This window comes from Centroberyx gerrardi, chromosome 15, assembly GCF_048128805.1.
Source record: "Centroberyx gerrardi isolate f3 chromosome 15, fCenGer3.hap1.cur.20231027, whole genome shotgun sequence".
NCBI lineage: Eukaryota > Metazoa > Chordata > Actinopteri > Beryciformes > Berycidae > Centroberyx > Centroberyx gerrardi.
Genome location: NC_136011.1, coordinates 20,149,617 through 20,175,970, shown reverse-complemented (window position 1 = coordinate 20,175,970; position 26,354 = coordinate 20,149,617). Strand labels below are relative to the sequence as shown.

Here is a 26,354-nt window from a genome sequence, read left to right as displayed (position 1 = left end):
ACCTTGTTTAGAAAGCTGTGATCAAACGCCAAATCAACTCTTAAAGAGATACTCCTGCATTTTAGATTTGGACACTTAAATTACCCCAAAATGGCTTTTTATAGCATTTCTCAATTAAACCATGGGATACTGCTACCCATTGGTTTCTAGGCAGAATGCTAAAACAAGGTAAAAAGCTATTTTTAGGTGACAAAAGCATTTAACAAATGTAGAAACCCTTCCTTGTAATGTAACAAGTGCCTGATGGAGGAATATAAAATACTAAAATTCAAATGCACCCTTCACAGTAAAGTTTTAACTGCAATTACATATACAATTCCATAGGTCCTATCTGATATTTTCCAAGCCTCTAGTCAAATAAAGACACAATCACATTTGGGAAAAAAATCTATTAAGTATTTATTGTAAGATGTTACATTTAGATTTCTTTCTCTAGCAGCACTATTTAAATTACAGATATTCAAGGGCAGTTACCATAGATTGGAGTTTTCTCTTATGCAAGATGTCATCGTGTAAACAAAGACAGAGACTGAACTTTACATCCAAATGTACCACAGCTGAACACGCTTCTAACATGAAGGTGATGCATATGAAAACAAATCTAAAGTTAAACGCTGATGAACAACAATTTTGTGTCTTTTGAGATAAAAACAAAAAAAAAAATGAAGCAAATATAACCCTTGTTAAAATAAATTAAAACAGTACAAAACAAATTAAAAACGACAATAGTGAACAGCTTCATTTTTGACACAAAGTTACAATTTCAGTTGAATCTGATATGGTAGCTTGTATTCCACATCATTCACTGGACTTGAGGGTTGTTGGACTACATTGAGAGCACATGTTCTCCGTCAGCTGACAACACGCCTCAAAATGTTCAGTGCTTGTTTACAAATTCTCCAGGTTTGTTGATTATATGCAGATGGAGCACATTACATGCCGATGTGCCAGGAGGATGACACAGACCCACAACAGGTGGGTCAAGTGAGCAGACAAACCGAATAACAAAATGTGTTTCGTGAGGAACATTTTGAGTTCAACAGAACATGTGATTTTATATTCCAACAATTCCTCTGACCCCTTTACATTGGAAACAAAAAAATAGATAATTTTGGCACATTCTAGCCATAAAAGAGGCTTTTTTTACTGTTTTTTTTTTTTTTTACTAATTGGGACAGTTGCATTGACCATTGTGCCAGGCAAGTTCAAACAGAGTCAGTTTTTGTTTTATTTTTTTGGAAAAGACATGATTTTAAACATCTCTGCACACCCATCACAGAGAAACCACAATCTTATACAGCTAAATTTGTTGACCAAGTTGATAAAAAGCAATTTCCAGATTTTCTAAGATAGACATGGGGTGTATATTTTTCTTTCATCAAACTTAATAATTGATTCTGCTTTCCTTGGTGGAAACTAGTCTCACATTCGTATCTTACTATCATGCAGAGAATTGCCAAGACTAACAAGACGATTAAATGTTTCTCTGACGATATGTAAATTCCCCACTGCTCAGTGCTGTTAATATTGTACCAGCTCTGTCTTGGAAGTACAGATTTTTTTCCCTGTGAGACAAGGCTAGATGGGTTTAAATTAAATAACATCCCAAGACTAGTCCCTCCCATGCTGCACTAGAGCAAAGGATGGTTTTGTCAGTGTGGGACATAATAAGACAGAATAGTCTTTTGAATGCTACAGTACGGGATCTCAGGGTGTTTCAGAGAAGGAGTGCTGATCCAGGATAAATGATCAGTTTTCTTTGTTTAAATCCAAAGTCATAATCACAAAAAGCAATCAGATCCTCGGGCAGCACAACCCTGAAGGTTGAAGACGTGATCTCTGAGTCATGTACAAGGAAGCTGCAGAATCTATTGAACTTACAAGCTCACTCTCACTGGCTGCTTTTTGAAGCTGAACTATCATTGGTCAATGATCATTTTCTCATCTCAGAATTTATAGTCTGACAACTAGGCAGGTCAGGATATTCATTTAATTACATTATCTCAAATTTTGCTTTGTGAAAAGCAGGTTGTTGTGGTTAGATTGCTTAGAAGCTCTGCAAGACAAAATAAATCTCACACTACACTGCTGTGTTGGCCATTAGGCCTCAAGGATAAGATTTGTTTCAGCAACTGAAACAAACTTGACAAATTAATATTGTCAGGATCACAGTCATCATCAACAGTTGTCAAGCAATCTGTGAAAAACAGAGAAATAGAGAAAGTTGAACTAGTTTGACCAAACTCTAGTTTGATTAAAAAGCCTGCAGCACTAGCACTGTCCTATTGAAATTGTTCTGCAAGTCATGCATTTGGAAATGACCAACTATAGTCTATTCTTGTTAATATAAAGAGGGTCATTTAGTCATTCTGGCAATTCATGAGACACTCAAAACAAGAATTCAGTATCCATAATTGTCAATATTAGTGAAACGTACTAGAAGTAAAATATGAACCTCTCAAAAGAGTTTCTGATATTCTTAATTGTCTGCATACTGCAGTACTTGAATACATACTCATACAGTATCGTTTATAGCAAATAACTGAATTATTTCATTTATTTAGCAAAAAGCATGCTGAATAGAAAAATGTCACTTTCAATCACCTAAGTGACAGTAAAATTGTATTTACTTTTATTTTCATCTGCGGATCATCTCTTGATGCCTGTGATCTATCTACAAAGGCATGGCAAAAACCAAGAGGCTTAGGCATCTAAATCAATAAAGAGAAGAGTGATTGCCTAAAACTGTTGAACAAGTTGAAAAACCAACTTCAACCAATACCTGCACAAACATAACCCCTTTCCTAAAGTACCATAAACACCTCTGGAGGAGGTACAAAAGAGACTACATGAGGGTCTGTAGGAAAAATAAATGTCTTATTTTTGCTGTGTAAATGGACCTTGTCTGCTCTAACTGCTATTGACAGTATTGTTTGTTTGATGTTATTGAGAGAGGGAGTGAGAGAGAGCAGGAGAGAGAAAAAGAGAGATCTTGAGGTCTGTTTTGAAGCATAAGAGGCACCAAATCCAACTGAGGGAACACGCCAAGCAGGTTCAATTCAAAACCAACATCAGTGAATAAACGTGTCTTTCTCGAGCCTTGATGCACTGTGAGGAATCGTAGGAGAAGTCTATATAATATCAACACATTAGGCTCAGTTCCATTTCAATTCAGGAGTAAAACTTTCCGTACAAATAAGAGTTAAAAAACTGTTAGACCTAAATCAAAACTCAACTGTAACCAAAAGTGGCTCAAAAGCTGAGTGAATGGTCTTTTGACAAATGTTGGCTATTCTTGCTTCTTGCATCAATGGACCACAAAAAAAAACCCAAAACCCACCTCTGCCTACGTGTTCCACATCAACGCTACCGCATTAACACAGTGATAGTTTGACTGGATGTGGCAACAAAAAGAACAAGAAGAGGGAGAAAGGTTGAAGAATATAAAAAAAAGTTGCTGTTGCATGCTGATGACATGGTGCTGCACTGATTTCATTACAGATCCATGACATAGCTGTGTAACATCTACTGTCAAACAGCAAAAGATCATCACGATTAAACAGTATGTTTCTAAATTAACTTCATGGCTAGTGGAGCATGCAACGTGTAAAATGTTCATAAAAAGTCTGGACCACAATATTCATTAGTCCTGGGTGGTTTGTTTGTCGGTGATTATTCAGCTTAATGGAGACAGAAATTTTCTTTTTATTGGTAAGGAGTTACAGTATGATTATTACTGGTTATAAAATCCGACCTATGGATGGACAGTACCCATCACAAACCAAAACAAGAGGTAGATATCATTAGTATCTCTGCTCTTGTGAGATAAATGCCTTTTCCAGGTTTGCTCCAACTTAGCCCTTCAAATTGGATAAAAAGTGACCAAAAGCGAAGGTGAAAAATGACAGGGAAAATCCAGAATTGATGGATTGAATATCTTATGTACCTCACAGGGTGGGACTGGATAACAATGATATTTGTCACAGAAACTAAAGTCATACGGTTGCACCTTAAAGAAATAAAATTCTCCCTCAGTTAGGAAACACTGCACTGGGTTAGCTACTAGTTCTGTAGCCTGAGTAATGAGAGTTCAGCCTGACGGCCAATCTGTCAACCTTTCAGTCAGTTTGTCAGTCACTTAAATGTCAGTTGAATTCCAGTCATCTATATCATCTCACCAAGACTCCAGCACACAGCCACATAATGTCAGACAACAACACATTTATTTGTTTTCAGCAAGGTTTCTTTTTTATCATCACGAAGGCATATACTATTTTCTCTGTATATTACTTATTATTTATATAGAAACAAAAATAAGCGTACATTTTTGCTGAATAAGATTGAAGAATATCAGCAAAGGGCAATGTAAACCATGGTCCATCTAGCACATGTGAAAGGTACGGTAGCTCGCCCCTTCCCAACTCGCCCACAGTAACAGATTTGCATAGGCAAAAATGGGATTAGCCCTTAGACAGTGGATTTCCTGAATTCTTTATAGAGATGCAAAATCTAGTTCAGCTCAACATAATTAAAAACAAAACAAACATACATACAAACAAAAAATAATGTTGACTAGGCTAAGCTCTCTTTAACCCCTCTCGTCAAATACATATTCATTTTTCTGTGCACATTTTTGTTTACAGTGTTAGGCTTCAAGTAGATCTAAAAACAACTTGTACATCGACAACTAGATGTGAAATAAATTAACCAACATGAGAGGTAGTGAAAAGCCTACAGAGACATTTGTTTTTTTTTTGTAAAGAAAAAAAAAAAACGTGTCAATAAGGCCAAAGCTTCGCAAACCTCCTTCGTTCCATCGGGACACTTCAGCTCTCAACCTTTTTTTAGTCAATAAAACCACAGCCACATTTCAAAAACCCATTCACTCGGAACCCATGGAAATTTAAAGACAAAAAATCCAAAATTCTTAACTCAGCGATGACACTACATCGCTTCACATCATCATCATTGCTTGTAAAATCCACGTTTGAAATGCAGGTTATTAAAAATAAACAACCGTGTACTTTTTTTTTTTTTCCCCACTGTGTAAAAGTCACAATGATAAGTGAGAGGAGAGGACATCAGCAGAAACCTGGATTTCTGCTGTCTCTGTCCTCCATGTAAAACACTCCCAGTTTTTTTTTTTTTTTACTCGTGACCGTGTCCGTTAGTACTGGGCAGAGACTGATGCCAGGCTTAAAACTCTGCTGGCTTCTCTGCTCACACTGGGGACAGTTAGCTCCCCACTGTTATGAATATTTATTAAGGTACACACATCTCATCATTTATAAATGTAAACTTGGTTTAATTGCACCATGATTTCATTGTCTGGTTCTTGGTGAAACATTCTCATGTTAATGACTGTATAGACCCAGCAAAAAGGAAACATAGCTGTACTGTGCAGAAGAGGGATTTGTCTGCAAGAGAGCTACATGAGTGACAAGCATTCTTCTATTGAGTCAAAAAATTACAGAGTTGTCTCACTGCAAAGCAGTTCCAAATACAATGTCCAAGATGCTTATGTTGCCTGGCAACGAAAACAGTTCCAAAGAGTAAGTGGGAAAATTGATCCTTCTATATCAGAATTTGTTGATTACGCTGTATACCTCTGCTTCTAATCAACTGGGCGCATGCATGCACAGCTTTTCATTAAAGCAGCTAAGCACTATCAATCAAGCCCTTCTGGATATCAATGTAGGCTGCATGTAAGTATTGTATTGCCAAAGGTTATATGACCAGCTAAATATTTTTTTTCAAAAATAAGGAACATTACGAAACAGTTGGATGATTATTGGTTAAAAGTTGTCTTCATGACTTTACAATATCTATCTTACTGATTTATAACCAAGACTTCAGGATAAAAAGCTTTCATACTCGTGTTACAGCTTGGTTTTGAATTGGCAGCTGCAACAAGTTAGCATTTGTTATCAGTGCAAGTGCAAATGAGTAGGGAGCCAAACCTAAAATCCCACAATCCCATGGACTCTTTTCCATTTAGTCTCTTAAACTCTTGTAAGAATATCATTTATTAGAAGGACCTGCATTTGCTTTTAAAAGAAATGGTTTGGTTCCTCATTTACTTCCTCTAGTAAAACTTGCAAATGCTAATTGGAGGCTGCCAATTTCTCAAATAATGCAACAGTAGCACTAAAACTTTTTGGGTGTCCTGGAAGGTGCTGTGGTTGGTAATTCATAAAATAACCTGAAAATCCAAAACCAATCCAACATTTTGCGACAAAAGTTCTTCAACGAGACTCCAATCTACTATATCTACCTAGATCCAATTGCACTTCAATAGTCTGCGAGGCATCCTGCACTGTATACTGTTAATTTAACCTAGACCAAACTTGGCACGTGAACTTCAGGTAGTTAAAGGAGGTGGCAACGTGGACGCTTACGTTAATCAGTGAGGAGTGGCACTGTTTCATTGACACTTTGTTAAGAATGCACTAACCACCAAACAAAGAGGTTAGATATCCATCATATAATATGTTGAGTCTACTACGAGGCCCAGCTCTTTCAAAAAAATATAATATACTGCATTCATGCACTTTCTACTGCACATCCACAGGCCAGGAACAAAGTTCATGTTCAAATGTTCACATCTTCAAAAAACAAAATGTCCTTTTATAAGTACTAAAATGTTAATGGGACATTTGGCAAGACCCCCTTAAATATTTGCTTTTTTTTTTTTGTTTTCTTTTTTTTTTTGATAAGTGTGTAACTGTACCATACACACGTAGCCATTATCAACGCATGCTGGCAAAGTCAGATTAGAAAAACAAACATTAGCCTCCAGAGACTGTGAGGGCTGGCTGTGGGAATGGAGAATTAGCATAGCTAGCACAAGCATGCTAACCGCTTGCCTACAGCATGCTGAAACCTAGTTAGCCTTGTTGAAAAGGCTACCATGTAGCATGACTATGCTAACCTCTTAGCTAGCCTTGTACGGTACGTCTAGCATGTTAGCATTATCACGCCAACCGTCTTCACTAGCTCTGGTAAAAATGAGTGTCTTGATGGGCAGTAGCTAACTGAAGGACTACCATACACCCTTCCAGCTGCATCTGCTGGCTTAACAGACATGCACCTGAATGAACTACACAACCTGGCAACAAGTCACATCTAATATCTCTTCACAGCATCTTTGACATCATGTTTGGCACCCGGCTCGCATATCTGCAGCGCAATATTGGATGTCCACCACCAGGGACTGTCATGTTATCTACACTACCTGACCTCTCCATTGGTCTGTGACTGCACCAGCTGTTTTGCTAATGCAGCAATATCCAATTAACAACTAACTTTAGCAGCTAGCTAAAGCCTCACAGGACCAAGGCCAGGACTCACTGACAGTGAACCCTTGCAATCATATCAATGAGTGCTGCGTCTGCTGGCAGCATCTATTGATGTTCTCCTAACAGAACCAGCTTTCTGTAATGCTATATATAGCCTATGTATATCTATATATATGCAATAGAAAACTAAAAGGTAAACCCTTCTCTTTTTCTGCTCAAGATATTCAAAATGTAGATGACAATTTAGAGTCATTGTGGGTTTCATTTTATTTTCTCCAGCGGTGGTTTTCCCCACATGGGGCACCTGTGCTTGTCAGGCTGTGATGGTCTGAGTTGGAGGGAGAAGGGGTAGAGGTGGGAGGGGGAAAGAAGGGAGGTAGGGTTCGTTGGACAAACTGTGGTTGCTTTCCAGAAAACTCCAGCAGCGCTTGTGCTGCCTTTTCTTACGCATAAAGGCATTGTGATTTTCTCAGTGGAGAGATTTTTTTTTAAAGTTCATGAGAGTAATAATAATACATGTAGCTGCCCAACCACAATTTTAGCCCTTACTTCTCCCAGTTACAGAATCATAAAGAAGGAAAGTGCTTGGATGGACAGATGGATGGACGGATGGGTAGATGCTGCTGCTGCCTTTGCTGTAGAAGCCATTAAACCTCCTCAATAAAACAACTGCATTAAGCTAAAAATTGGCAGAAATCTACTTTTTCCCTTCACTGAACATGGACAGCCAGACAGAGAGACAGGTCCCCTGTGTTTCAGAAGATAAATACATCTCAATATTCAAGAACTGTTGCAGTCCACGGCTAACAATGTCAAGCTACTGTAGAGAGAGAGAGTTCCACAAGCTTGTTTTTCATGCAGAGCCAGTGCGTCTACTGGTCAAGTGGGCAGAGGAGCCCTAACTCCCACCACAAACTGGGCTTCATGTTTGGACTGTAAAAAAAGAAAAGAAAAAGAAAATATAAATAAAAAAATATAGCCGCAAGCGGCGATTGCGGGGTCCAAGCACAATTTGATAAGACAGACAGATAGACAAAACATTACAGAAGGTAGAAAGACACACACAAAAACTGACATGTTGTGAAGATCAAACATGCAGTCTAACACCGGCTTTTGTGTTGGCCCGTGACTTCTGTCAAGTTAATCTTGTCATTGCAACCACATTGCTGGAGTTGTTCACAACGGCCAAACTTTCTATTATTTGTCCTTGATGACTAATGACTTTGGAAAGGACAAGTCTGGATTTGAACCTACAGCCTTCCACATGAAAGGCGGATGCTTTACCTACTGAGCCAAACGCCTGTTATAGGTTTAGTGAGGAGAAACTAACTAAAGGGAAAAGTAGTGTGATACTGCAGCCTATGATTGACAGACTGACAGTGCTAATCACTTTATAGAACATCGTAGTGCTCTCCATTAACGAATAAAACAATAGTAAGTCACATGGGCCAGAAAACTGCTGCTGCACTCATCTCTGTGGGTTGAGAGGTCTGGCCACACCCCAATCAGTGATGACATTCAAGTATTTTGCCATTGACAGATGATGTCAAACACCTGCTTTGAGTTTTCTGCACTGTGTGATTTAGTACTGATGTACTTTTTATGAAACTTCAAAATCGTCACAGTTCATCAGGGGCTTGAACTCACAACCTTGTGGTCCAAAGACCTGTGCTTTACCACTCTGCCAACTTCCACTCTGGTGTGTGCCACAGTGGGGAAACAAAACAAAGGGACAAGTGATAGGTCCCAGGTGCTAGTCCAAACCATATTGAAAGCCTCAGAAAGAATATTATAACTGTACTAGCGCGCCACATTAATCAATTTACACATGGCTTTACAGACATCATCTTGAGAGTCCAGACATCATTTGTATTTAGTTTGATGAAGATTGATCAAACTATCTTGAACGTATCACACTGTCAATTTATCAAACTATTTGCAGCTGTACATTTCCATTTACTGTACGCTCAGTTTTCAAGATATCATTATAATTTTTGGGCTGTTTACTAATTAAGGTATGGCGATTTCAAAAATCATGTTTTTTTTTTCCTGTAACGTATGGTTTAGGAGGACAACACTCTGGGATCACAGTCAGTTTTTGCTATAAACAGAGGGGTGCGACGTCAGAATCGTGGGTAGGTACCAGTGTACGACATGCCGACATGTCCTGAAAATCTCAGCTCTCTAGGACATACGGCTGATTTTTAATGAATTTTTGAAGTTGTGACTTTAATACCAATGAAGATTTGGTTATTATGCAATAAGCCACGCCCACTTTCATCAATAATGACCAAATTTCATGGATCGACTTGGACATCATCCTAGAACATGTGTAAAAATGTTCATAAAAATCTATGCAGTCAATTATGAGATGAACCTTTTGCATTTGTAGCGCCCACTAGTGGGTGTGTTCAACACTTCTCAACATGTGTTTCAAATTTTGGCTTGATTAGATGAATGGTTAATGAGTTATGGCCAATTTAGTGTTATGCCGTGTTTTGTTAAAAGTTTATTGGTCGATAAAAGCCAAACCATTTGACCTGTCAATAACCTTTATACAACTTTGAAAGAGGACGGTCCCAAGATTCTCCATACCAAGTTCCATGTGAATTGGATGAACGGCTGTTTCTTAAATAATTCAAAATGGCAGACAATACAATATGGTGGACATTGAAAGTGATATATGGGTTGGACTCAGCACCTTCCAAAGAATCTAGGAACACAAGAATTTTCAGACTACAACACACGGTTCAGAAGTTATTGGCCAAAATGTAAAGTTGCTTGTTATAGCGCCACCATCTGGCCAATGTGCATGGGCTGGCTTGCCTGAGTAGCGGTGCGCCGTAGGAGCCCACCTGCCAAATATGGTTGCTGTAGGACTAACGGTTTCTGAGCTGCAGATACTTTTAGCGGAGAAAAAGAAAGAAAGAAAGAAAGAAAGAAAGAAAGAAAGAAAGAAAGAAAGAAAGAAGAATAATTCCAGCAAATACAATAGGGTTCCAGCACTATGTGCTTGGACCCCTAAAAATAAACAAATAGAGAGAAAGTAGAGAGAAAATGAAAGAGAGGGGAGAGAGTATGAGGTCTAAACAGTACAGTACAGGAATAGTAGGCTTGTCCTTTTTTGTTTCTTCCTCTCTCTCTCTCTGTCCCCATAGCCTGAGGAGTCCTTGTCCACAGTTAACCAACAGCTGGCCATTCAACTAATTGTTGACAAGTGGATTGGCCAGTCAACCAAACAACAACCAGCATGAATTGCTAGTAAAACAATCACTGGCCAGCATGAATGGCCTAATTGGCCAATAACCAACCAGCAAAGGCCCACCTGGCTCCAGTGGAGAACTGGAGATAAATTGCTTAAAAAATATAAATAAAAAACAAACAACTATCTTGGATGTCATTCAGTCTTTTCAATCAAAAAAAGGAGAGATTTTCCAAACCCGACTTCTGGCACCATAGTAGTATTTGAAGTTTAAGTAGTAGTCTCGTTGGCGTAGGATGGCGAAGGGGGCGGAGGGCCTAGGTGTCGAGGCAGGTGCGCCTCCTGCTGGCCAGGAGGTCTCTGTAAACGGAGGAGTTGAGGAAGCGGGGGAAGGAGTCGCGGTGCATCAGCGTGTAGATCTGGAGCTGGGCCTCCTCATACATCAGGTTGCTGGGCTCCGCCAGGCTCTGGTTTATGCCTTCCCTAACCCGCGAATCCAGACTCACCTAGAGTGGGGAAGAGAGATACAATTTATGATCCATGGAGGCTTTGAAAGTGGGGTGTGGATTGCCAGTGGCTTTAGACATTACATGAGTTTAACTTGACATAAACAGTTACATATTAAGCTTAAAAATTGAGACGAGTATTTATGACACAACCCAGCAAATCAGCTGTTAATTACTTAAAAACTGGCTGTTGTGTTTTTACATTTTGTGGAAGTGCAAGATCAGATAAACAAAATTATGTAAATTGTATTCAAACAAACAGATAAGCACAGTAAAAGGTTAGCTAGCTAACTGGGCTTATGATTATGAATAAATAAGCAGACAAATATGATTTAACTAAGCTCACATAAGTCAGGTATGTGACTCAGTGCAGCTTTTTGCAGCAGCAATGGCTGCAGGTGAATTAGATTTTGATTTTTTCTGGTTTTCAGGTTGTAGCACTTAGACACTTCTTATTTCTTAGTTATAATGACTCAGGTGCTAATTATTAACACTGACTCTATACTTTTTGTGTTCTGGGAGGAAACTAGGGAAGTTTCTTTCTGTCTTTCGGTGGCCCACCTCTGCTGAATTAATAGAGGGAAACTGTAATGTAACCACTACCTCTTTGGGTGACAATATGGACACATAGTCTTCGTATATGATCCTGGCCTTCTCATCCACAACCGTGGGGTTGGTCTCCTTCTTCAGCTCTTCGCAGGCCATCCAGAAAAGCAGGTTCTCCTCGCTGTACTCGGAGCGCAGGAACTCACGAAAGATCTCCCGGCCCTCCAACGAGCGCATCATCATTTCAAAGCTCCGCGCCCACGACACCATGTCCTCCAGGCTGGGGTGTCTGCAGCAGACACACAGAAACCAAGACATGCGTGTGTGTACAGACATGCAATGCATAAAGACAGACAGGCACGCACACACACGCACACACACAAGCATACCCACATGATGGGTTGACTTACTGTTCTTCCGCAGCTTCAATACTGTCCATCTTGGTGCAGGTCTGTCGTTCACTCCTCTCCATCCTGTCTTCATTCCTGGAATAGAGAGAAGAGACAATTGTGTTTACAAAAGAAGGGACTGGGCATGTGCCTCGTTGTTAAAGGAGAAATTTCCCCAAAATAATGGATAAGGTTTGAGTTATCAAAAGCATAACTTGCAGATAGAGAGTTCTAGTATAGTTTTATTTCATTTTGCCCCCCTCGTTAATCACATTATTGACATATTTAGGTTGTTTTTTTTTCCAATTTAGGCCATCTGTCAATCTAAGGCAATTCAACTCCAAATTGTGGCGTGCCATGGGAACTGTACGCAGTGATCAATCGGCCTACTATTTAATAAAAGATTTGACTTTCCTCACTTCTAAAACCCAGCCTCCACAATAAGGATTCCTCAAATGTTACACAAAATATTCACAGCGCTGAATGATAAATTGTCATATTGATTCAATTTCAGCTTATGATGAAGATATGGACAATTATTTGGCCAGGGTTTCCATTAGCTGGTAGGTTTTTCAACTGCTAAAATTTCACCGTGTCCAAAAAATAAAAATCTCTCCATCTCTATTTAAGTTAGAACAGATACATTTTCATCCATCTATTCAAAATGTAGATCTTCAATGATGTTTTGAAAAGAACTTAAGTTTTGTTTCATTATTTCTTCACTCAGGTGAGGAAAAAGGCAACTGTTTTTCCCCTTTTGTCAGACAAGCTGAAGTTTCCCCAAACACTCTGGCCGGCACCAAATGTGTGGAAGAACTGCATCTGTATTCCCCAAATGTTTGGTGGGGGAGGCGACTTTTTCTAATTGTTTTCAGTGATTTGTGGTTTGCGTACTGCTCTTGCTCTCCAGGCGCTTCATGTTTATCACTTTTTTTTTTTAGGAAGCACCTGGTGCGCTCTGAGTTGAAAATGATCTTACTTTGATGCGCTCCGAGCAGAAAAGCTCACCTCTGTCAAAATAGAGGCAGGTCTTGATTCTGCCGATAGGTCCGTTGTAAACAAAGAAAATGGAGGAAAAGTTGGTAGTGGTGTATTATTATACGTTTTCACGAACAGAGAATATCATGATAAAATAAACAACATCAGACTTAGAGACAAATTAGTGCCACGATCAAAATGGAAGTTTTTTTTCTTCTTTAGTTAGCTAACGACCTTAGCTAATGTCATTAGCTACGCTAGCTAAGTGATTGACAGTAGCTGACTTTGCGGTTGCCTAGCGACGGCAAAAGAAGCTTCCAGAGCTTCTGCCCATGCAGGCTTCTCAGAATAAAGGCAGAGCGGCGTGGCTCGCATTTTCAAGCCTACAATGCGCGTCCTGTTCAATCAAGGCCTTAGGATTGTAGCATGCTCTTAGCGAGCTTTAAACTCTTTATCCCCATGCAACACCAGCACTGTTGAGATGTTTCCATCCAAGGCTCCCATGGGAAAACCAAGACTCACTACTGACACCACACTATTTCCAAAGAACTCCATTTCTTCTTTCACAAGAGTTGAGTTTCCTAAGTGTGTCCTTAATTTGCTAAGCTCCGAGCCTCTCTTCAATTCCTTCTGTAAAACGCAGAGATGGACGGACGAGAGGACTGTTGGAACAGATGCATTTTTAAAAAGAGTGATTTTCCTCATAGAATAGAATCTGTTTAGCTGTGTTACACGCGGTGACTGGAATTTTTATTTCCTTTCTACATATCCCCCTCCTAAAGACTTGCATGCATAGTCCCCCATGTACTCACATGCATCTCTTTCAGCTATTAAATCATTTCAGCAGCCAGGAAGTGAACCGTGAAAGCGCCGCAACTGACAATAATCTACAAAAGGTCTCTGCGTCAGCTCATATTCAAAGTCTAGTAACAACAAAAAGCTTCAGTTAGCTTACATGTAAACATCCTGAACATATACATACGCACACACACACACACACACGGCGTCTCTCTCAATGGTCACACATGATGAGTCCATGCTACAATACACACTGAGCTGTCTATTTTTGTCCCACCATGGAGGATCTTTCCTTCCTCTTGCTGTCTCTTGTCAAAGTCCCCATTGTGCGGCAGTAATGGACCAAGCTAGCCTCGGCCCCCGGGCGCCCTCACAATACAGCTAAATATACAGGCTGTTCTTCACAGCTGTTTTGCATGTGATGTGTCGATGGAAATAGAAAGCGCCACGACCAGATAAGGGCACTGTACGAGGGGGGGTGGAGGGGTGGAGGGGGGGAGGAAGAGGGGAAGAAAAGGGGAAAGAAGAGAGAGAGGGAGAATGGAGGAAAAGAGAAAATGAAACAGTATGCCTTGACCCATTCATACTCTCTGACAGATGCATCCACACGCATCCACACACACACACACACACACACACACACACACACACACACGGTCCTTCCTGCACTCTTCCTGTGTTTTCATCATTGAACATGAATATTAACATTACAATCAGTGCTTTATTGTGGATTCGGATGTGGACACGCCCTCAATCTATCTGACTTCACCATGGCAGCAGATGACAGCTTTACACTGAGGATTCAATCTACTGTGATTCAGACACACACAGAAGTCAAACCACTTGACTTGGTGTGATAGTAAAAAAAAAAAAATCGAACTGACACAGAGAGAAATCGGCGATTTAACTTCGACTCACACAAAGGTCTCAGTTATGTAACTCAGACTCGCGCTGAAAAGGCAAACTATCCCACTCAGCCTTGCGCAATAACTAAATAAATAAATAAATAGGATTCAGGCACCGAAGACCATTTCCAGACTCATTCTGGAGATTCACACTATTTGATTCAAACACACACTGTGGAGTCACAGACTACTCACTACGGGTCCAGTCCACAAGCTGCCACCACTTCAGATTAAGTGGTGTGAAAGAAGCAGAACATTCACCATTCATCGCCCGAGAACAATGTTTCATTCACTCCTCTCTCTCGGCAAGAGGGCAGCCAAAGCGAGGCAGCTGTAGAAGCCACACAGCAGTTCCTGGCTTTGCTGCCTTGCTCAGGTGCATTGGGGTGCAGTAGGTCTTAGTGGCAACTGGCACTAGGGATGCACCGATCCGACTTTTTCAGTCCAGATACCGATACCGATAACTGGGCTTTGGGTATCGGCCGATACCGAGTACCGATCCGATACCAGTGTTTAATTAATAAACTGTAGGCTATGCCTCACTGTGTGGAAGAGACTGGGATCATTCTTTTATGTGTAAAGCAACATCAGGCTTGACTTTAACATTGCTTTCCTAACTTTGTAAAACAAAATGTAACAAATAAATACATAGATATAAATGTACTCAATTGTTATTTATTATTAAAATAATAAATAATTGTGCTCCAGCAACTTGGTAAAACATCTTCAAAATTAACAGGAATTACAATTCAAGTGTAAACCTTTTAAATGCAGCAACAAATTGGTCAGGAATTAAAATTCCAGTATAAAACAATACAACTGCATCAAATGAGAACAAAATGTAAACATTAAATCACAATTAAGTCACAAACTAGTGCAAACAAACTTGATAAATTAAATCACAATTCACACAAGTAATATAAACAAGTAACTTGGTAAAAACAAAACATTCAAAATATGCAGAATAAACCTAAATTACTGAAATAACTCTGGCTTAACTGGTAATCTTGCTTTATGAAACAGCCCTCAGAAAAAAAATCAAGGTATGTTAGTCTGACTATGTGTCGGCCGAATGGAGCAGCAGTACCTGACGAACACGGAAAACACTTTAAATCGTGTTGTGGCAGGAAACAACGTTGACCTACAGCCGAGTCCCCGTAAACCTTGGATTTATGAATGGAGTCTGGCTGGACGCGCCGATTGTATAATTGGTGGAAAACTACTTTACCTCGCAGGTTAAATGGCAGCCTGCTCGGCCGCGCGGTGACCCGGGAGAGTTTAAACATATAACCGAGACAAAGTATTCATGCAGGTGTGTTTTTAACTACCGAGCATCAGCACCGACCCCCGGTCAGCTCACCCCGACCCCCGGTCAGCTCACCCCGACCCCGGCTCTGTTATGAGGGTCGGGCGCCAGGTTAGCTTGTTAGCCTGGATGCTAGCTGCGGGAGGCTCGCGCCCCACGAGCGAGAATTCAGTGCGGGAGACGCTGCGCGCGGCAGGCGGGATCCTCCGGAGCTGCTGGACCGGAGGAGCCACCGGACGGACCGAAGGCAAATGGCCGGGTCTACCGGCGCGCTGCTGACGCATGACGTAGTATGCGCACGTAGACATAAACATAGAATTGAATTGAATAGATCGGCCCCATTGTCACCGATACCCGATCCAGCTATTTGAGTCAGTATCGGACCGATATCCGATATCAGTATCGGATCGGTGCATCCCTAACTGGCACGCTGCTGACCCAGCTGACCAGGTTGCTAAAAAATAGTAATATGACTTTGAAAAGAGGGGAATACCTTTTAGTATTCTCTTTTTACACAACATTTGCACTGCAAAAGAGATGTGACTCTGGACATCTATCACCCCGCCTTGCTTCAAAGTTACAAACACCAAAATCATGGCTTCAAATGCCGTTCTATGCCGCTAGTGACACCTATCTCATCTCCTCCGTCTCTCTACTGAAACAGACAACAGGGTGGTACCGTGAGTAGAGAGATCGTCCTTCAGCTGGGGGTTCAAGCCCCTGTGTCGGCAAGCATCCGCCCTGCTGAAGTGTCCTTGAGCAACACACTGAGGGAGCAAACAAGCAGGGAATTTCCTTCCTTCGGGTATGAAGAGTATCAACGGTGCTGAGGCACTGAACACAGCCGCACACTGATGCGCCAAAGTGTGCGCTCTGCTCTGAACTTTGCTCTCTCATCCAAATCGAACCTTATCAAATGCATTAATACCATCATATGCAAACAGCACTCAGTATACTGTATGACCCCTTTTTGCATAATTTCCATTCACCCCAGAAAAGGCTAAAAAAATGAAGAGCTTGTGTACTTGAGCATCGCTGCTGTAAAGGAGAATCCTACTCAATAGACCCAGCAGCTGCTGCAGTGACAGTGAAATGGGACTTTGTTGATTCATAGAGTTACCGTTTGAACTTTAACATCCAAATGAGCTTTATATTATCGCAGTGCACGCAGTAACTAACCAGGAAATGTACCCTTATCCCTAGAAGATCATCCTGTGGACTGCTATCATTACCTTTCACATTTTTCCAACTGACTTTCTATGGAGCTGAACATCAGCATAACATCACAGATTGGGCAACAGGACAGTTGTTGTTCACTAATACAACCCAAAATGTCCAGGGTATAAAGTCTTTAGAGTGCTTTGAGTCTTTGAGGCATTCCTTTTTAAAGGACAATTCTGGTGTGATTTTAGTTTTTGCTCATTGTAGATCGTTTTCCAGTGCTTTTATCACATTATGATTTTTCCTTTGTCTTTGTAGTTTGTTGCTTTTGAAAGTACATATTTTGAAACAAATGCTGTCTAAAGAAGACGGTGGCAATTTTAAGCCATAATTGCGTAAAATCTAGCTTTATTTTCCGTGTCATTTTACAGACTATAGCTTGCGGAAATGTCTTGCTTCGGTTTATATGTTGGCTTGACTGGTGGGTACTAACTTGACCACAGGGAATGTTAGCTATTGGTTGATTTATTTTGGACAGGAAAACATGGAAATTGGACACGTAATGAACCATAACGGTATCTTCCCTCTTCTTGTTTAAAAGCAGAAAACAGAAGTATGACGCCCCCCTACTGTCTCGTCTCTCAGTGTTCCCGAATGTGCGCATTAATATGAAACGGCGACCAGAACTTCTTCCAAAACGTAAAAGTTTCGAGCCTGATATTAGCGTACTGATGCAACAAAACGCGACTGTTGGCTTCTCATTCACAGTGATGGATTACCTTTACCGACCAAGTTAGAGTTGTTTTCCATGCCGTTTGAAATTGAATGGGAGTGAATGAGCCTGAGAGGCACGGCAAAACTGATTTGGTGTATGCATGTAAAAACAGTCAGAATTAACATTATAGGGATGCTGCTAACTAACTGGTACATAGAAACAGCTGAAAAATTAAGCCTTTTCATATTTTGGTGGTAACTATGGGGACCGCTTTAAGGACCTCTGGGGGAGAAAGAAAGAAAACTAGTCAGCTGTATGCATGTATGCAATCAATGTTACAGCTGGCTGGCCAATGTCTAGACAGAGATACAAAGCAGGAAACTTTTTTTAACAAAGGGAAGCTTTTATAGGATTTCCTCTATTCATATATATGTATGAATAAAGATGTTCAATGAAGACATTGTTAACATTTGGTATGTTTCAGTGGTTAAATCTAAAGTTATTGCATCATCAAAAATCCACCATTGTACAGGAAGTTTCAGACTGACTCCAGTCAGCACATCACAACCAGTGTTTCCAACTCTCTTCCGATGAAAGCAGCTATTGGCTGCTCAAAAACCTGCACCTGGGTATATGTTGAATCACTATTGTGTTATATCAATCAGCAACAGAGAGCAGCAAAATGAAAATGAAAATTGCAGATTAGTACTTTAACTAAACTACACTTACTTGCAAAACATCATGAAGAACATTCTTCTATACCCGTGAAAAGTGAGTAAAATGGGTGTCAACTACGAGCATTTCCTGTGAGCAGCTTACCACAGACACTTGCAGCAGCCGCACCAGCAGAGGCAGCAGGTGTTGGGTCGGGGCTGCCCTGGGGCCTGGGGGGGGCCCTCGATGTGAGCCGCCTGCCTTTTTCTCATCTCCACTCCACTCAGACTCCGGGGCTATCCAAGGGACACACACACACACACACACACACGTGCATACACACACACACACAAAGTAAACACAGCTTATGTTAAATACCCATCAAATGAATAATAATATACAACACACGGTGAAGTGGATGCTGTATCAACATAATGTGTCTTTAATGTCTTTAAGAAACCCGGGGAGACACATCAGGACTGAAACGCTTAAAGGGAATTTGGTCTCTATGTTTTGCTTTTAGCTCATCAGCATTATATCTTATTAGAGAGGAAAGGAAAGAACAGAGCGAGAGAGAGAGAGAGAGAGAGAGAGAGAGAGAGAGAGAGAGAGAGAGAGAGAGAGAGAGAGAGAGAGAGAGAGAGAGAGAGAGAGAGAGGATTCCCTTCCTGTACGGTACTAGGCTTTTTGGCAGCGAGCCAAGTCTTTTAGTTTGCTTTGACAGACACTCCACATACATTTCAATGTGTGCAGTCACAGACAGTGGAACAGACGCACACATCATGTACACGGATGTACACACGTGTGCAAATGCATCCACAAATTCACGCATACGCATATTCACATGCACCCATAGGCGGCTCTCTCTATATTCATGTTCTGTCTGGCTGGTTGTCGCCTCAGAATATGCAACAGCCTAAACAATCTGGCCAGTCTTTTATATTCTAACCCGGTGGTCACGCTTCATGCACTGAATGTGTCTCACACTCATGGAAGTTCATTCACTTCGAGCATCGTTCTGTTGCAGATGCATAGCGTTGCGATTTCTTCTTATGCTTTGATTACATGTTGGATTTATTGCGTGTCGATTATGCACGTGTAAACTAAAATAAATGTTGCTTCTGTGATGAAAATCTTTCTTTAGTGTGTCAAACGTGCAGTAAATGTATGTTGTAATACTCCAGTCAATAGCCACAACTAATCAGATTCATCTAAATGTGTTTGAGCCATGGGATCCTTCCACAGAACTCAGTACATAGTTTGCAACAACACATGCCGCGCAGATTATGTGTGACGAGGTGAAAGTGGGTAAAACGTGTCAATTTGCATGAGTCCTGCCGCCATTTCTAGATCCCTATGACAATACCATGTCCACTCATCCTATTTTCCTTCTAGTACAGTAGCTAAGTGTCAAGAATCCCTCTGGGTGGAGTGAGCAGAGTAAAGATACACTCAGCAATCCTTGGAGTTGTGGAAACCGGTAAGAAGATACAACGATGTCAATTAAACAGAAAGCAAGGCTGACGGTCCAATCACATTTGCCAAATCAATGCAAGGTGAGGCTAGGTAAGAAAAATGTAGATGTCAGGTACATTTTCACACTCTATTCATAGACACCCAGCAAAACTAACAACAACAATTACAATACTAATACTTAAACTACTACTATTAATAGTAATAATAATAAATTTGTACAGATAGATTTGTACAGAACTTTTCTTGACAAACAACAGCAAAATAAAATGGAACAAAACAAACGTATTAAAAGACAATCAGCTATAACAAAACGAGAATCTGCTGTGTCCATTAAGACCCACTCAGTAGGGGAGAAATACGACTGAATAAAGTCAGTGTAATGAGTTTTATATCTTAAGTAGTACATTTAAACACTTACTTTGCTTGTTTGTTGAGTTTTTGGCCTGTTAGTATATCCGGATTGTCGACACAAAGCATAGTTTGCTTAACCCACTAAAGACTGACCACAGCATCTGCAGTATTGGGCTCATCATTAAGGATTGCCAGCAGTCATTAAGAAAAAGACTGGTGGGATTTCTGGCCTTGCTAGTTGTTTTAAGTGAGTAATTCTTCATACTTTGCCATCAGTATTCAGCGGTGACAGCCAAGTATGTATGAGTCGACATTCCAGACATACTGATAAGCCGACACAAAAGGCAAGAGAATACAATACAGTATTTTCTTTTGGTGTCTGTAAGCAGGGTGCCAGTCTGCCCAACTTCCACTTTTCCCCCGCTGAATGCCCAGCCTTGCTCTGAGTAACGAGCCTATATAAAATTAATCTTTCTCCTCTCCTCTTATTGTCTGCTACGCTGCCATTCTGCTCTTTTCGCCTTTACAGCTATTTCTGCAGTGTTGAAGGAATGCAAAAAAAGTTACATTTACAGTTAAAAATGTTGAACCTATCAAATGGCATTTACCAGCTAAGCAACATTTTTCTATTTTCTGCTAACGCTCTATTCAATTAAGTTAACCTTTTGACTGTTTTCAATATAGGTTGGGTTGTGCAGTTTTCCTTTTGAATAGAGTTTAGCGAGAATTTCATCTGCTATTTCTGTGGCTAATCACGTGTACTGTACTTAAGTGTAGTCTGACCTATCAGCCTCAATTAACACAAATATGCACCTTCCCGACTCCCTAGTCCCAATCTGTTCTCCCTTCAAGCCACTATGGATGGTACTTTGCCTGTCATCCCAAGGGTTTTCCCTGGCTTTTAGAGAGGCTTAGGAGGTGAAGTTGCCAGTGGGCTGGGCCTTGCAAAGGTAGAAGGGGTGTGAAGAGGCACTTTAACATCACACAGCAGCTTTTATGGGCAAACATAGTGCTATCTGAACCCTTTCAGCAGCCCTAAATAAAGAAACCACTCTCAAAGAACTCATTCTAATGCCTTTAGCAAGGAAAAAAATCATATATATAGCCCGGTATGCTATATTTCATATCTTCCTCCAGGTGGTAGAAAAAACACTTGGGTGAGCTTCTCAAGAGCTAAATAGGCAGGGAAACGCCTGATCCTACTGTGCTGTACTGTAACCTGTATCAGCTCTCTCACAGACAGTGTGTGATTTCTCACTGCTACTTAAATCCAGGGCATGAAACCTACTATGATCCTCTAGGCAGAGGATGCCAATACCAGAAATGACTCCTTTCTCTTGCTACCAGATAGAGGAGATAATAGTGAACGTTCACCAACATAGACTCCACAATGGTCGGTCACTGGAGTCACAGGCATTCTCCTATAATTTTAGGCATTTAAGTTCAATTCCACCAAGGGAAGTAGTGTGGAAAATGCACTAATTAACTGCAGTCTTGTAGTCTGGGACCTGAAAAGTATAATTAATGAAACAGAACTCTTACCTGCAAAGTCATGGTTCAAATTAAACTCCTCATTAAACACTTGCAAAACCCAAATAAAAATACTGTGCTCCACAAATCGAGTACCAACAGAGGTGCCTTCCTCCTGCTTTCTCTTCCTCCCTACATATACGCACACAATTTACTACAATGATGATGCATGGCAGGTTGGGCTGAGTCGACCTGCCTGATATGCAAATGCCGTCGCCTGACCACTTGAGTGGCCATCAGTTATTCAGCGACCAGGCAGCATCCGTGGAAAAACAGGCTGCTGGATGCAAACGACGGTGAGGTACGGCTTTGTTCTGAAGCCGGAGAAGGAGGCCACATTGACAGGACATGCAAATATGGTGTGGAAATACAAATAAACGCACAGTAGAGAGAGAGAAGAGTGATGAGGAGAGAGAGACTGCTACAAGATCTATCATACATATATATTACGCTAAAAGGGCCAATATGGATTTTCTATAAGGAAAGGCCATATGCTTTCAGTACTTCATGTCGTCATGAGTTCCTGCTCAACAGATCATACTATGTACTGTAGTGAAGACCTAATTTTGCCTATTTTTAATTTGCGATAAAGAGTTGAAAATAAGAAAACCCGAATGCAAGTAAATGCGGGTATTCAAGGAGGTCAAGCTATGTTAGAAGGGACAGCTAATGAGGTCATCACATGTGTACTGGAAAAGGAATATTATATAAATATACACAGTATATACTATATATATATACACACACACATGCTAATTCAGTGGAATCCAAAACTTCACTGTGCCTCTCCATCTCTCTCTTTCTCTCTCTCTCCCTCTCATCGACTGATGCGTTCCCTGCCCATTAGTGTCCTCCTGCATTACTGTAAATAGTCGGTTTCTTCCAAAAATATTTTTTAAGCATTTTTTTCTTTTCATGTTATTGTCTTTTTTTAGCATTAAAAAAAACCCGCAGAAACCTTGTACCTCCAAAAACTCAACTACTCAGGATTTGAGGAAAAACGAGTTCTTTTCGCCATTCATGCCTATACATTTTTGACATTTCTTTATCTTCTGCATGAAACATTCTATACACATGGGGGTGAGTTTCAGCTCTCAATTAAAGTCTCATTTCTATAAGGCAAAACTGGAGATACAAGGTTTCTTTAGAACAACAATAACAATTTCTAATTGGAAAACCAATGCGATCATACTGGACATAAATCAAACTTACCATGAGAATTAATGAGTTCCTAAAGACAGGTCAGACAGAGCAGTCATGGCGCTGAGGTAATAGGTTGCTGGACGATAGCAGGCTGGTAGACGGACTGACTGACTGGCGGACTGTCTGAGCGTCTGTTTGGCAAACTGACTGGCTGTTTGGCTTGTTGGAGATGCAGGGCGAGGCGTGGCGGTTTTGTTCACTACAGGGAAGAGGGGTTACTGATTTCACCATCCCTGACCAACTGGCATAGAAAGGGGACAGGAGAGCTGAGGCGGAACGCGACTATACTTCCTCTCTCTTATTTCTTTATCTCACTCCTTTCGTTTCTCTCGCCGTCACCTCCTAGGCGTCCGTGGGTCTCAGGGAGGACTCAGTGAATGGGTCATGTAGAGACTTGAGAGTACAGGGAGCAGTAAAGGTACAGCATCTGAAAAACACACAAAAACACACTTTACTGTCACAATCACAAGCAGAATCACTTTGTGTACCAGGTAGGGTACAATAAAAGGTACAATCATTTATCTTGGTGACACTGGTGCAGGAACATATCAACTACTGACATAAAGGCATAAGTACATACTGGCGAATGGTACAGGGAGAGCAGACCTCACATTCAGTACAAGAAGGACATACAATGTATAGCCGACTTTATGTTTCACTCTGCAAATACAATCAGCATACTATCACTTTATGCATGTTCTCTATCTGTTCTGCCTGTAGGTTACTGAGCTTTACTGTATTCTACAGATGGAAAAAAACATCAGGAAATAATGAGCCAAATGCAGTAAAACAAGAATCTATCAGAAAATGGAGTATCGTGTCAGAAAACACAGATTATGAAAATTCACATTATCTGATCCTTTGATTTGAGGCTGTCATCATCATCACTTTCGATCTTACGTTTAAACACCCATCATGAATAGGAATTAGCTTGTCAACTTGGTGCCACAACACAAAAGTCCAGCTCAGTCCCATGACATTTGTTCTGTATTGTGCCTTAGGGAAATGGACTAAAAACATAAAGACGACAGCCTCCTAGGTTGATCTCACTACTGTTTTACTGTAGAGCCCTTCCTTCAGTGAGCGATATGTCTAAGCATCGATATCTGCTCATGCCAGTTTGCACTGGTTTGGAAACAAAAGTTTTCCTTGCATATTAAAAGTCTATGAAGAAGGTTTTGCACATCTGTGTGCAAAGATAAGGCTTTACTAGTGTTGTATTTGCATGATCTTGGCAAGTTTTCAACTTCCTGTTCCCAAGCAAAACCCACCACGCAAGCAACTTTAGCAACTATGCTTCTTCAAAAGCCAGAAAAACCCTTAAGTGTTGGGTGTACTGTGGGACGGGCAGGAAGACCAAATTAATTCAGTCTACAGTAGGAGGGCAGCATCCTTATGCTGCTCGTATATAATAAGTCTGAACCAGAAAACAGTCCAAATTCTGATTTATGAATATTGTGATTCTGACTAAAGAAAATGCAACTGAAAGCTGATCAGAACTTGTTAACATAGGAATAAGCACATTAGCCTCCTTAACCAAACTCAGTTTCAATGAAACCATTCCCATAGTGGGTAATATAATTAAGTGTCTTGGATCATTTTAAGTGCTGTTTAGTAACTCTGCCTTTCTAGTCAATCTACTATTGTAGACTTTCAGAGAGGAATACACTGATTTGGTTCAAAGCAAAGTTAGCCAAATAAAATATTAGACTATACACACCACAAGCGATGTTGTCATTCTCAAAGATACTGATATGGCGGCTGGTAGTCACGAGAATCTAACTTAAATGAATAGCAAAAGATGAATGAGTCCACTGGTAAGTAGTGGCAACATAATCTGGGCTCAACACAAGTCCATCCATGAGCAACTGCAATGTTTTCTCTCAGCTGGACTACATGATCCTGATCCGATGCATGACAGCGAGGGAAAGGCTGAAACAAGTCGAGGCGCCGGCAAAATGCACTTGAAAGTGAGGCAAGTTAGCTGGACAGCTGATGATGGATGCATGAAGTGTGTTGTTGCAGCACTGAAGCTGTTGCATCTGCCTGAAGGCCTATGCATATCTTTAGAGAAGAAGTAGGCTGGCTCATCGGCTCCTGCTCAGCTCTGTGTGTAACGTTACTAGCTATGCTGGCTAGCCGCTGGTTGAGTGTTTTGCATGGTTTCTCTTGCAGCTGTCCGAAGCATCTGAAGCCCCAGTCACTGCAGTTAGGACTAGCGAGGAGATCCCCTCCCAATAGATACCGGCAAATGATAACGCAATTAGGGAGAGGGCTGCACAGTGTTGACTGTCGCAACGAAAATGTTCAGAAATCAAACACCACCCACTTTCTTCTCGCTAGCTTAGCCAACAGCCCGAGATCCGCTATCTCTCGCAGCGAGAGGAGGCGGTGGCAGCTGAGCAGCAGCTAGCACCGTGCTAACGTCAGCTAGCCAGCCGCAGCTAGCGAGCTTGTATGGAGCATTTGCGCAGAATAATCATCATCTTACCCCTTTATTTTAGGCTGTCAGTGTCCTAGGGTGATAGCTTTGAATATGCGTTGTTCCGATGCTTATTTAATGACATCGTAAATGGGAATCCTGCGGTGTAATGTCCATCGCCGCTGTTTTTCTGCCATCCGCCCAACTTCAGCACCGAACGCCGCCGAGCCCCTGGATGCACTGCGCAGGCGCGCTGCCACCGCTGGTCTGGGGCTGCAGTGAGAAGATGCACTGCTGTGCCCCTACATACTGTAATGCACAGAAGATCACATTGCATCTGCTGTACCCCGACAAATCAACGGCTGCGCTCCAAAATGCTACATACCATTTGAAAACATTGCATTATTCTATATATAATATTTACAAAACACAATGACTGCAAGATATCACCATTTTGTACGAAAAGATCTTAAGATATCCAGTCCCTTACGAAAAAGAACTATAGTATAATAATTATTCACACCATTCACTATTCACACCATAGGTGATTTACCCCCAAGGCATAAAGAGTAATGAAGTCTCCATAAACTCACTACTGAATACCCCAGACACACAAGTTCCTGTAGGGTTAATATTGGAATATTACAGTGATTTTTTTTTGTTAGGATATTTTTCAAGCAATGATATTAAGATAACCAGTGACTTCAAGCAATATTACATAATTTTATTTTTATGCCAGCATTTTCTAAGAAAATGTATCACTTTTTTCAGAAGTGAATGTCTGATTTTGGAATGAAACTCTTATGTGGCCGAGCAACAATCAGTGTCAAATTGCTATAATATTCCTATAGGGACTTATAGTGTGTCTGTTGTATTCAACAGTGAGTTTACATAATAGGATTTTTTAAATCTCC

The 26,354-nt window shown here is 40.8% G+C and overlaps 1 protein-coding gene across 1 annotated transcript; it reads right to left on the bottom strand.

The window, feature by feature from the left end:
- Positions 1 to 10,810: 10,810 nt before the first annotated feature.
- On the bottom strand, positions 10,811 to 25,633 carry rgs17 (regulator of G protein signaling 17). The gene is made up of 6 exons (XM_071906599.2): positions 25,510 to 25,633; positions 23,028 to 23,445; positions 18,624 to 18,754; positions 11,963 to 12,037; positions 11,610 to 11,841; positions 10,811 to 11,006 (listed from the first exon to the last, which is right to left on the bottom strand). The coding sequence occupies exons 2-6, from the start codon at positions 23,028 to 23,030 to the stop codon at positions 10,818 to 10,820; spliced, it is 630 nt and encodes a 209-aa protein (XP_071762700.1). The 5' UTR covers positions 23,031 to 23,445; positions 25,510 to 25,633; the 3' UTR covers positions 10,811 to 10,817.
- Positions 25,634 to 26,354: the final 721 nt, after the last annotated feature.

Excerpts from the sequence above, each read along its gene's own strand:
- rgs17 (XM_071906599.2), bottom strand. Across the intron at positions 12,038-18,623 it reads GGCTGCTGCAAGTGTCTGTG|GAATGAAGACAGGATGGAGA; the intron begins GTAAGCTGCTCA and ends TCTCTATTCCAG. Across the intron at positions 11,007-11,609 it reads CCATATTGTCACCCAAAGAG|GTGAGTCTGGATTCGCGGGT; the intron begins GTAGTGGTTACA and ends TCCCCACTCTAG.